The 12,288-nt window shown below is 33.4% G+C and overlaps 1 protein-coding gene across 1 annotated transcript; it reads right to left on the bottom strand.

The window, feature by feature from the left end:
* Window positions 1-1,064: 1,064 nt before the first annotated feature.
* LOC101635994 (olfactory receptor 2L13-like) lies at window positions 1,065-2,003 on the bottom strand. Its single transcript, XM_004686581.1, has one exon. It carries the CDS (start codon window positions 2,001-2,003, stop codon window positions 1,065-1,067), a length of 939 nt encoding a protein of 312 aa, XP_004686638.1.
* Window positions 2,004-12,288: the final 10,285 nt, after the last annotated feature.

The following is a 12,288-nucleotide window of genomic DNA, read 5'->3' on the forward strand; positions in this document are numbered from 1 at the left end:
TAGGATCTCTCAAATATTTAAATAAAAATTACATTAGTACAGAATAGGCAATAAATGTATAAAACTAAATAAGAATCATAAGATGAAACTGAAATAAACCTCTGAAATTTGACTACAGAAATGGGCTATTATTCAGGAGGTTTTGGGGTGGGGAAAAGCAGGAGAAATGAGTTTAAACATTAGGGCAGATAATTATTTATTTCAAGCTTATCTATAATAATTATGATATTTTTTTGTGGTGGGTGTGGTGTTGTAACCTATAACTATATAGGTGTGGGCTTATAGATAATATTGAAAATCTGTGTTACCTCAACAGATAATATAATGCTAAATAGATACAGGGATGAACCTAAGAAACATATATAAATGTTGATTTTGTAAAAATGCACATGTCAAATTATTTAACATCATAAAATAGTATCATTTCAATAATTTTAAAATGATAACTCATAAGGCCATTAGCATGCTTGTTTTGATTGATATTATGTTTCCCATCCATATAATATATAACATAAAAATTTGCATATCATATAATGAATAAGGTATAACTTTTGTGTGTTTGTGTATATATATGTACAAAAATGATAACTATATTTAACATTGTTTATTAGATGTTCTAATGTGCTGCTGTTCAACCTAGCAACCACCTGACAATTAGGCACTTGAAATATAATTTTACTAAAAGTTGTAAATTCTCTAAGTATAAGATGCAAACAAGGCTTTAAACATCTATACTGAAAACACAGTTAAGAGATTGCATTCACTTTTCAGATTGATTCCATATTTTAGTGAGAATGTCAATTTATATCAATTTAATTGCAATATTAATATATGTACAAATACATGAAAACTAGCCTATTTCATATAACGTGTAATACTTTGGCATTTATATTATGTTGTTTTTTATTGATTACATGATGTAGAATAATTCAATTCTTTAATTTGGATAATATAAAAGTTAAATTACATATATGACTTACAATGAGTTACTATCAAACAGTGGAGCTCAAGGATATTATAGTCAATATGGAAAAGGAAATGGGGATGAGTGAGAGCAGCCATGATCATTCCTTCTTGGAGGAGAGTATTGGAAACACTCTTGTCATGGCTCCCAGGACTTCCTTATTTCTCAAGCTGTAGATGATGGGATTGAGCATGGGGGTCAGAATGGTGTAGAAAACTGCAAGATTCTTATCTTCTTGTGGGGTGCGGAAAGTCCTGGGCCTGAGATAAGTATAGACAAATGGTGCATAGTAGAATGTCACCACAGTTAAATGTGTGGAACAGGTGGTGAAGGCCTTCTTTCTTCCCTCTTTGGAGCGCATATGGTAGACAGCATAAAGCACCCGGCCATAGGAAACTGTGATTCCAAGAAAAGGAACAAGGAGAAAGAGACTTGTGCTAACAAAAACCATGTACTCATAGACCCAGGTATCCATGCAAGCCAGAGTAACCATGGCTGGGATATCACAGAAGAAGTGATCAATGGCCCTGGATCTGCAGTAAGAAATATTGAGGGCATAGGCTGTGTGTGCTACAGAGTCAATGGCACCTAAGATCCAAGATCCTATGATCATCTTCACACACATCCTTTTACTCATGCGGATGGGGTAATGCAAGGGGTGGCAGATGGCCACATATCGGTCATAGGCCATAGAAGCCAGGAGTAACCCTTCAGATCCTGCAATGGTCACGAAGAAGAAGCTCTGAACCCCACATCCCAGGTAGGATATGCCCTTCTGACCAGAGAAGAAATTGAACACCATTTTGGGGACAGTGGTGGAGATGTAGATCAGGTCCATGAGGGAGAGCTGGCTGAGGAGAATGTACATTGGAGTGTGGAGTCGGGAATCCATGCGGATGACGTGAATCATGGTGGAGTTGCCCATGGAGGCGAGAAGGAATATAAAGATGATAAGGAGTAAGAGAAGCAAGCCAGTTTGATTTGGGGGAAATAGCCCCAACAAAATGAAATCATTGGAAGTGTGATTCCATGTCTCCATAGAAACTTACTGCTGATTATATTTCCTTGAAAGAAAAATAAAAACAACCACAGAGACTAAATATCAAATGAAACAAAGCAGTTGCATAAAAAGGATCTCTGACTATCTTTATGTTAGTAAAGAATGAGTTGCTTTTCCTTTAATATGACGGTGCATCCTTCCATTAGCTACTTGAGTGCTGTTCTTTCAAGTTTTCTCTGGTGGCAGCTGAGCAAGTTACTTTTAAGTCGAAGACCATGTATCATAGCTAGTACAGATTACAAGGTCACTAAAGCTTATTCTCTAGATAACTCATGCCCAGGAACACAGTCTTGATTTATCAAGTTAGAGAAATGGTTGCTTGAGGAAGGACATGGATTTAACTCAGAATATTGAAAGAATAATTGTCACATTTAACTTCAAAGTTTTCTTTCTACATTTTAAGTTCTGTGTTATTCCTTTCTTCCCTGTCTTTAAAGACCTTATTTCAGTCCTCTGGTCTCCTCAACTGTCCTCACTTCAGATAAATAAATTTAATTCCATTCCTGTCATAGATTTCACTTCTTTGCCTTTCTAAAATTGTTTTATCACCTCAAATCATTGTCTTGAATTGCAAACTCATCACATGATCTTTAAGTTATGCTTAATTATAGAATATAATGCAAATATTTTCTCTTTGATTCTGATGATTCAATTTATTTATGACCTACAGAGCACAGAATCAAATACACTAATGGTCAGGGGCATCTTTTTCTCTTCATATAGGTACATTGCACATGACAAATGTCACAGATTACAGATTCTGGCACATTTGATATTGATGCTTCTTGTAAATTAAGCTTAATAAGAGCCCATGTCTTGAAATAATTCTGGCTGTGATGGCAGGTGTCTAAAAATCACTATTCTGACCTGTCATGATTTTTACTATGGCTCTGACACACAACTGTACAATGACTGCATATATTATATTTGTTCAGTCTCTTAAATCTCTCTTTGAATTTTTTTCTTTTTATGTTTGCCATTTTTCTTGGTTTAAACAGAAAGATTTAAGAGGAAGACAACAGAATATTTTGTCACCCATTCAGTAAATGGTGAAATGCTAACCCATGTCTGTATCACAGAAGCATTGCAGAAAAGTTGCTAACACATTTAACTGTTTGGTGAAATGACAAACATTATCAATTTTCAATATTTTAATATGATGATTTAGTTCATAAAAAATGAAAAGTTCAGTTCAATATTCAGTCCTTAGTATTTTTTGTGGTACTTAGTGACCCCAATAATTTTTTTGGTGTAATGAAATAAGCAAAATTTTACTTTACAGGTAAACAGGAATTGTTTATTCTCTTAAAAATGACCAGTTTGGTTTAAAAATTTATGTTTAGGATATAGCACGTGTAACTTTTAGACAAAAACATGTGTGGTGTCATTTTGATTTCTTTCATCTGAATCAAAATAAGTTAAGTCCAAGAAAGATACCAACAAGTTGCCCAGAAAGTGATATTCCAAAAGCAGGAACTGAACAACAAAACTGACTCTGAGTTTGTGTATTCCATGTTTAGGAGACAGATGTGTTTGTACATGATTATTTCCACAGACTGAAGCTCAAAGTATCATAAAGATAAAGATAATTACAACAAGGATTTTGTTTTCTGAAAGGAATAAGGACATGCTGCTAGGTGGTAAAAGAACTTTGAAGGGACTCAGGCTCCAAGTAAATCTGGGATGTGACATTTATGACACTAGACCTAGGAGCTAGAACTCAGAGTTTCTTTATATTAAAATCAAATACATTTGTTAATTATGAGACCTTATTTAATGCACCGGAATTGCATGAAACACCATTGTTTGGTTAAACAGTGAATTGAGAATATTGGCTTCAATTTGCATCAATGTAGATCTTGATCACATTAAGTATATTTCTGATAATTAGAGATAAAAGACCACCTAAATTTATATATTCTTCTGCACATAAATTTAACAATTACATAGTCCTAATTTTATTTTGCAAAAGTAACAGGTCAGATACATTTTAATCTTTCTTATAGATAAGCAGTCCAAAACCAGTAAGCAAATTCTGTCTAAGCCCCAAATCTTATGGGACATCTATATAAATAATAAGTGTCAATGTGTCCAGCACATGGTTGATTCTTTGTAGATATTGTGAATTGATCTCCATTCTCTATTTCATATATGTAATTGCTGGCAGAATTCAAGTGAAGAAAAATCAAATGTCTGCTGTGGTATAGCACACTATTCTAACAGATTCTCATTGCCTCTTTTCAAAGTTTAAGTTCACTCTTGGCTGGTCCTATTTGAGATAGAGAAACCTATTCTCTGTGATACAAAAAATGTTTCCTCCAAACATAATAATTATTTCCAAAATATCTATATGTATTAAGGTTAGAACAAATCAATTGAATTAAACATATTAACAATGACTCACCTTGTTCAAAATTCCTCAGCTTGTATTTTGGGAAAGGATGTTGATTTATAATGACATCATTTCTTGATGACAGTCCATTGAACCATTTGAAAGCTTTAGATTAAAGTTCACTGACATGACTCTCAGTCTATGCTACAAGATCTTTTTACTGATAAATCAATTCTTTTAAAACAGAACTGTCCTTCACATGAAGAACTTTTCATTATCTGATGTATTCATGAGAAAGAAATTCCTAAGTATGTTTTGTAAAGTTGTTTCCTCATTACCTTTTTAGCTCATATAACATAAAGCTTAAGCTACACTTACAATCTGGTTGTCAAGATTTGTTGGAATATCTAATGAAACTATTTCTCTTTTACATATATATTTGTTTGTTAAAACAGCTTCCTATCTTATTAAGTTGTCCCAGCTTAAATCACTTAACATCTAACGCTCTCAATTTTTACTGTGGGAAGTTAGAAAGATGAGTTACTTCATTTTATTTATGTAAATTTAAGCTATCAAGACTTAGAATGTCCTCTTTGCCTTATAATTGATCCCTGATGTCCAAGCCCATGGGGGCTGAGCTTTGGTCATTACACTTGACTCTGTTTATTTGGTGATCACTTACTTCTGCATTTAGTTATAAGAAATCAATCAAACTAATCAATGCTATTGGTTTTTGCTGAAGTCCAAGGGAGTTAGAGCACAGTGGAATGTACTAGAACACTGTAAAGAAAGTCAGTTAATGTTGTTCGATATCTCATTTAATAAGTTTGAAAGCTAAGATGCTGGAACTACTACTAGATCTTAGCTACATAATAGAACACTTAGTATCAGTGCAATTTTCTGAATATTGTAAACTATTATGAAGGAAATTATTGGTGATCATGAGCAAATTTTGTTATATCAATACAGTTCCTTCTATTTGTAGAGGTCTATTACAATGGAGCTATGAAAATATTCATCTACTCATCTGTTATAATGAAGTGTCAGTTTGTCTTTTAGCATATGACAATGAAGCTAAATTGTGCACTCAAAGGAAGTGTCTAGCTACTAGACACATACATTTGACTTGGAGTGTAGAAAAGCTATGTAAGATTATAGGTTGCTTCAAGTCTAAAGAAAGTTCAAAGTATTTAGTGAGGGTGATATAATACATTTGTTTGTTTTATGCCTGCCAAAGAAGAAGAGATCAAAGAATTAAGACTGCTATTTATACCTAGATTTGAACTAGGAGAAATACATTTAAAGAGACTCTGGATTTTACTTTTCTTTAAAATTATATCATTTTCATACAAATATAAAGTGTTTAAATAAATAGAAAGAATATTTAAATAAATAAAAATGTTTAAATCCCTTAAATATGAATTAAGTTTGTATTCAATTTCTATCAATTTCTAACATACACACACGCATATGTGTATATATATATATATTTATAATTATTAGAACACATAAAAAGATACATTATTTATATTACTTAAAATTTGGGTTATGACACATTATCACATAGATATATGCTGAGTTTTAGCTCTTAATCCTGTACTGATTACATCTTCCTTTCTATGGTGTGGCCTTTTCTTGCATTTACCTAGTAAAACTCCTGCCCAATTAAAACCACACTTAGGTGTGTCAAACCCAAAATATCCATGTGGGGCATTAAAACAGGGTTGTAAAAAACTGAGAACCATGCTCATGAGTTTAAATTCTAATATACGAACAGAGATGTTAGTCAGAACAATCTGTAAAATAGCATTATGACCATGATCTCTACACACTATCTCTAAACAAGGAAACGTCCTCTCCTCCACCAAATTGTGTTGACACCACAATCCTGAGTTTCAGATGGGAAAATAAAATAAACATGTGAAGAAATACAGTCAATAAGATTTTAAGTTCTTCTGAACAGTTCACACTATTCTCCTGTAATATGTAACCATGGACTCTCAAATTTCTGTGAAGGATCATGAAATGACCCTACTATTTCCAAAATCTATCCCTCTAATTCATGTGAGATTCATCACTTTCATGAGTTCTTATTTTCATTTCCCACTTTTCTGGATCATTCATAACATAAAAACTCTTTCTTAATGTGACAATATGATCTTGCTCCTAAAACTGATATAAGATTTAGAGACTCTGACCAGAGATTAAGAATCACTTTCTGTCTCCTGAGATCAAATTTGATAGCTTGTAAAGTAGTTTAGTAGTGTATTATGGATAAGGGGTCTCATAATTGTGGTAAATGAGAGAAAAAGTGTGAAATGAATTGCTTTATAATGGTGCTTTTGTGAGTCTGGAGGTTTAGAATATATTTAGAGAGACTTCACAGTAGATAACAGGTTTAGATTTTCATTTGGTGAAAAGAAAAAACATTCTAAGAATTTATGGAAATATAGTGATGGTTTTGGAAGTCTGAGGGTAAAGATGAAGGACTACATGAATCAGGGTATGGATTAGAATGAGACCATTATTGCGGATCATGGTTAGTCAAGGGATTTGGAAAAGCAATGTTACAATGGGTACTGTTTGAGATAAGTACGGTTTGTGACATATTTATCCATGTCCTTTAGAGTCTACCTCAAGATAGCATCACTTCCTGGAAACCCCAATAATGTGTTTGGAAATGTTTACCTGGAATATACCAAGCCCTGTCTACATACAACTTGGTGCTTTTTGAAAGATCAAAATTACTATGATGGCTTGGCTGAATCAATTATGTACTCAAAGACATGAAGTCCCAAATGTGGATTTGGGTAATCTTTCAGCAGGGTAAACCAAAGATAAGACACTGGGTGACGGCATTTACCTAGTAAATGAGCTGATCACAAGGGGACACGCATTGCATTGAACTCTTCTATCAATCCTGCGCAGAACAGCAGTTTTTTTTTTTCTCCAAAATATGGGAACATGTCTAAGTATTTGTATTTGTATGTGTGAGCCTATGCCTTTGCCTTTCTGAACAATAGCGCCTTCCACAGACATGTACAGTTTCATCATTCATATACTTCATTGTATATAGGACATTAAGACTCTTCTCAGTATTCTACAGTGTATTTTTTTTTTCTGGATTGTAGATAGGTTTTTATGGAAAAGAAAGTGACCTTCAGATTTATTCCCATGGAATCTATTGGATTTTATCAATGTATCATCACTCAGAAGTACCTGTCCTGAAACAAGAGTGGAAATATGTAGTAGAAATTCTTTTATGGGAAAGAGTGTATTTTCCAGTATGGGAAGACCACTTTCCAGAGCAATTTTTACAACCCATACATATATGGTCGATTTATGATAATGTTTCTGTCATTCTGGTTCCATCAATAAATAGTAGTGTTGAAGTAATTTCTTTATTATTACATTTGTGTGCATGCATGTGTCAGTGTGTGAGAGTACATGTGCATGTGTTTTCTGTTAGATCAGTGAATTGATACACTTAGATCAGTGAATTGATACATCATCATGCTCAAGGGAGAAAAATATACTCAGTCACACTGATCACACTGCTGCATCTAATGGTTTAAAATTAAAGTTCTTTGCCATCATTTTATACTTCTTATACTACTGAACCAGAAGTTTGAAAACAGGGTCACTTTACTGTATTGAGTAATTAATCCAATGAATTGTTATGATCAAAAGGTACTTCTTTAGTGCCAGGGCCAAGGGTCAAATTTCTTAGTACCAGTAGGATGTTATTATGCTTTCTATGTCAAACGATTCCATTAATTGAAAAAGCCATCCATTTATAGTGATAAAAAAAATACACATACACAACAGAAATGAAAATTTGATTATCCTACAATATTTTCCAGAAAAAAATCAGCCCAACCAGATTTTTATGGGAACTTGGAATGTGTGGTAATAGATGCTCTAAGACCAATACTCATAATTACTTTAGGATTAGTATGTAGGCACAGACAAAAGTTACTTATTTTTTCTACCTTCAAAATGAGGAATACAATTGGTGGTTTTTTGATGCTATGATTTATGTGGGATTGTTTTCTGTTTGCTATCATTTATGTAAATTGAAAATATTTCTTAAATTATCTTAAGAAATATCGCACTCTTATGTAAATGTATGCTGTTTACAATGGAAGTATTTTTTCTGTGGGGGGGGGAGGCTTTCAATTGTCTTTCTATTATTGATTTGTAGATGTCTGAAAAGCAGAATTTGTGCCATTTATATTCATTTAAATTGGTTAAAGCCTGTTTAAGACTCACCATATGGTCTTGGTGCATGTTCTATATGAATGTGAGAATAAAGTCCATTCTCATGTTTCTGAATTAAAAAATCTATAGTTGTCAATTATATATAACTAATTGAGGGTACTGTTTAGTTTATCTAAACAAGAGAATGTTAGCTGAACTATTCTTTTTTTTTTTTTTTAAACATTTATTTATTTGTGCGTACAGAACTGGGGTACAGGCCAGAGGCTCAGGGGCAGTGAGAGGCTTCACCAGAGACAGAGTGGGGAACAGAACAGGCAGATCAACGAAGCACATTGCTGAGGGGAGCAGCGGGCGGGTCAGGAGAGGTCTGCCACGCCATGTGGTCACCTCCAGGGCAGGCGGGAATCGAACTCATGCGGAAGCGGCTTTAGATTCTCAGTGCTGTGCTTTAACCCGCTGCACCACCAGAGAGGGCCAAGCTGAACTATTCTTTAGAGGGAATATGACTTAAGAATATTTTCAAACATAATAGGTTCATATTAGAAAGGTATTTCTACATTAGGTTAATATCCTGCATATCATTAATAACCATATTCTAAGTAATGAAGGGATGGCAGTACTAAGATTAGGGTAGTGACAAGCAATTGTCCTTAGCTTACAGGACTTCAGTTGACCTTAGCCACTACCTGTATGTCACGGTGGTACATCTTGAAGTAACCAGTTCTGAAACCTGCTGAGGTCTGTTCTGGGCACTTTGATATCATTATTCATATTAAGATTTTTTATCTAGGTAAATTTTCTCAAAATTCATTTAATAAGTCATCCAAATTTACAATATTAAAGATTGATTTTCCATGGAAAAATAATTGAAATGTTCATCACTGGTATAAAAAGTAAGCTATATTGTAATTTATACTTGATTAATTTTAATTTGAGAAAAATATTCTTATTTATTTTTACTTTTTAAACTTATTTGACACATTTTGTTAGTTAGAATTTTTATTTATTTGCTTTAGAGGTAATATTGATTTGCAATTTTGTATATAATTTAACATGTTGTTGCCAAGTCATTCTTAACCAAAATACTCCTTTCAAAAAGTTTACTGATAAGCCAATTGAACTCATGACTATTTAACTTTAGAAATACATCTTCACCCCTTTATGTGTGTACCCTTTACTCACCCTACATTAGCACTCTGGTGCTCATGTCTTATCATCTTCCTTCCTGTCCCTTTCTTCTACCTTCCATCCCCCTAGCAATTAATCTATATTTTCAGAGTCTGTGTATTATTGTTGCTGTAATTGCCCAGTTTGTTTTCTTGGAAAATGAATGAAGTAATTGGTTAACTGTCTTTCTATTTATGGATTATTTCCCTTCACACTCTTACCTCTAGATTCACGCATTTTTTTCAACAAGGTAAAATTTCATCTTTTTAAATGTTGATTGTCTTTCATTAAGTACATTTTCAAAGTTTCTTTATGTAGTCATCTGTCTGTGGTTTTACAGTGGTTCCATGATGTGGCTAATGTGAACATATTATAATAAATATACAAGGGCATCAAGTGTTAGAGCTGTCATATTCTTTGGGTAAATATGTAGCACTGGTATTGCTGGATAATTTTACCAATGGAGAAGGGCAATTTCCACTTACTCAAAACTATAACCCACTGAGCTGTGATTGATTAAAAGAACCAAAATTCCAGTAACTTCAGGTCCATCTTGAAATTGGTGATGGGGTGGTGAGTGCCAAAAGAGAAAATGTCAATGTTGTTAAGTGTACAAAAAAAGTCAACCAAAAAATTGGAATACTGCTCTAATCTGAAACATGCAGTATCTCCCTATTAATGCCCCTCTATTCCCTTGTATAGGGTCAAGCTATCTTTTGAGGATATGGCTCTCTTTTCCATTCTTTGATCAAGAAATAAAGCTTAAACTTCCTGTGCCTAACTAAGTTTCATTTTTTTGGCATGATCATGTCTGAATAGGGAAAAATCCAGACAACTCTTAGCATCAAGGTTCAATATACTTGCATTTTTAGTTTTATGAAACATCTACACAATGTATTTTATAAAGGTTGTACCAAATTGCATTCTCACCAACAGTAAATGAATATTTCTTTTCCTGCATATCTGATGAACATTTGTATTTTCCAGATATAGTTTATTCTCACATGGTTGTGTTAATATTTCATAGTGGTTTTGATTTACATTTCTTTTGTAAGTTACTGATGTGAATTTTGACCTGAAAGTCTTTGGGAAATTTCTATTTAGCCATTTTCATTTTTTTAAAAAAAAATGCTGGTTTTTGTTGTTATAACTGAAATTGATTATAGTTTATTTATATAATTTTATTATTTGAAGCTATGTTTCTTTTATCTCATGTATTTATAAGGGCCATTCTCATAAATGAGTATTGAACTTTATCAAATGCTTTTCAACATGTATTACTATGATGTTAGAATTTTTACATTTTTGTTGATGTGGTTAATTATGTTAATTGATTTGGTATGTTGAATTATCTCAGATCTCACTAGGTAATGGTGAAAAATTCTTTTGATATATTATTGAAATTATTTTACTAAAGTTGTATTGAGAAGTTTGGATCCATTTCATTAGGGAGAATGGTCTGTAGTTTTCTTGTGTGTGTGTGTGTGTTTTATTTGTTGGTATTAGTCTTAGTGTGATTTTGACCTCACAAAATGTATTTTGTAGTATTTTTTTAAAATATGTATTTATTTATGAACACAGGCCAGAGGTGTGGGAAGTGAGAAGATTTATCAGAGACAGAGTGGGAGCAATCATCAAAAACAGGTAGATGTACTGAAATGCACTGCTTAGGGGAACCGTGGGAAGACAGGAGAGATCTGCTCTACCATGTGGGCCACCTCTGTGGCCTTGAATTGAACTCATGCTGCAATGTCTATCTAAAGCTTCATAGTGCTGCACTTTAACCCATTGTGCCACCAGGGAGGGCCCATTGTTTCTTTGTCAACATTTTGGAAAGAGTTCGAGCAAAACAGATATTTCCTCTTTGAATATTTGGTAGAACTCACTAGTGAAAACATTTGGTACTGGTTTTTTTTTTTTTTTTTAAGTGAGGGGTTAGAAAACAATATATAAAAAAATAATGGAGGAGCTAAAGAACTCTGGGAAAAGCAAAGAGCATAACTGATGAAATGGAAGAATGAGTCAGTACTATTGAAGATAAAGACATAAAAGAACAAAGAAGGAAAGGAAACCGAAGTACAAAGAAAAAGAATGGCACCCAGAAGAAGAGGAGACAGACAAGATTACCAAGAACCTATTCATGGAGAAGGTCAAAGAGAACTTCCCAAACATTAAGGAATGAAAGTAGACATACAGTAAAGATGAACACTGAGTTACCACAATGAAAGGAAAACTTCAGCAAGACACATAATAGTAAAACTTCCAAGAGTACAAGGCAAAGAAAAAATATGAAGCTGATGAGGGAGGAAGAAACAGATAACCTATAAAAGAAAACTAATCAGTTCAACATCAAACTTCCCTGAAAAAACTCTATGTGCCAGAAGATGATGGATGTATGATGTATGTCATGTAGTGTTTGACCCATGTTTGCTTCTAGGTATTTTATGGTTTCCGTTCTTATGTCTAGGTCTTTATTCCACTTCGAGTTGATTTTTGTGACTGGAGTGAGGCAGTGATCTAGTTTCATTTTTTTGCATGTAGCTT

Source organism: Condylura cristata, unplaced genomic scaffold, assembly GCF_000260355.1.
Source record: "Condylura cristata isolate star-nosed mole 26May11 unplaced genomic scaffold, ConCri1.0 scaffold00021, whole genome shotgun sequence".
NCBI classification, from domain to species: Eukaryota; Metazoa; Chordata; class Mammalia; order Eulipotyphla; family Talpidae; genus Condylura; species Condylura cristata.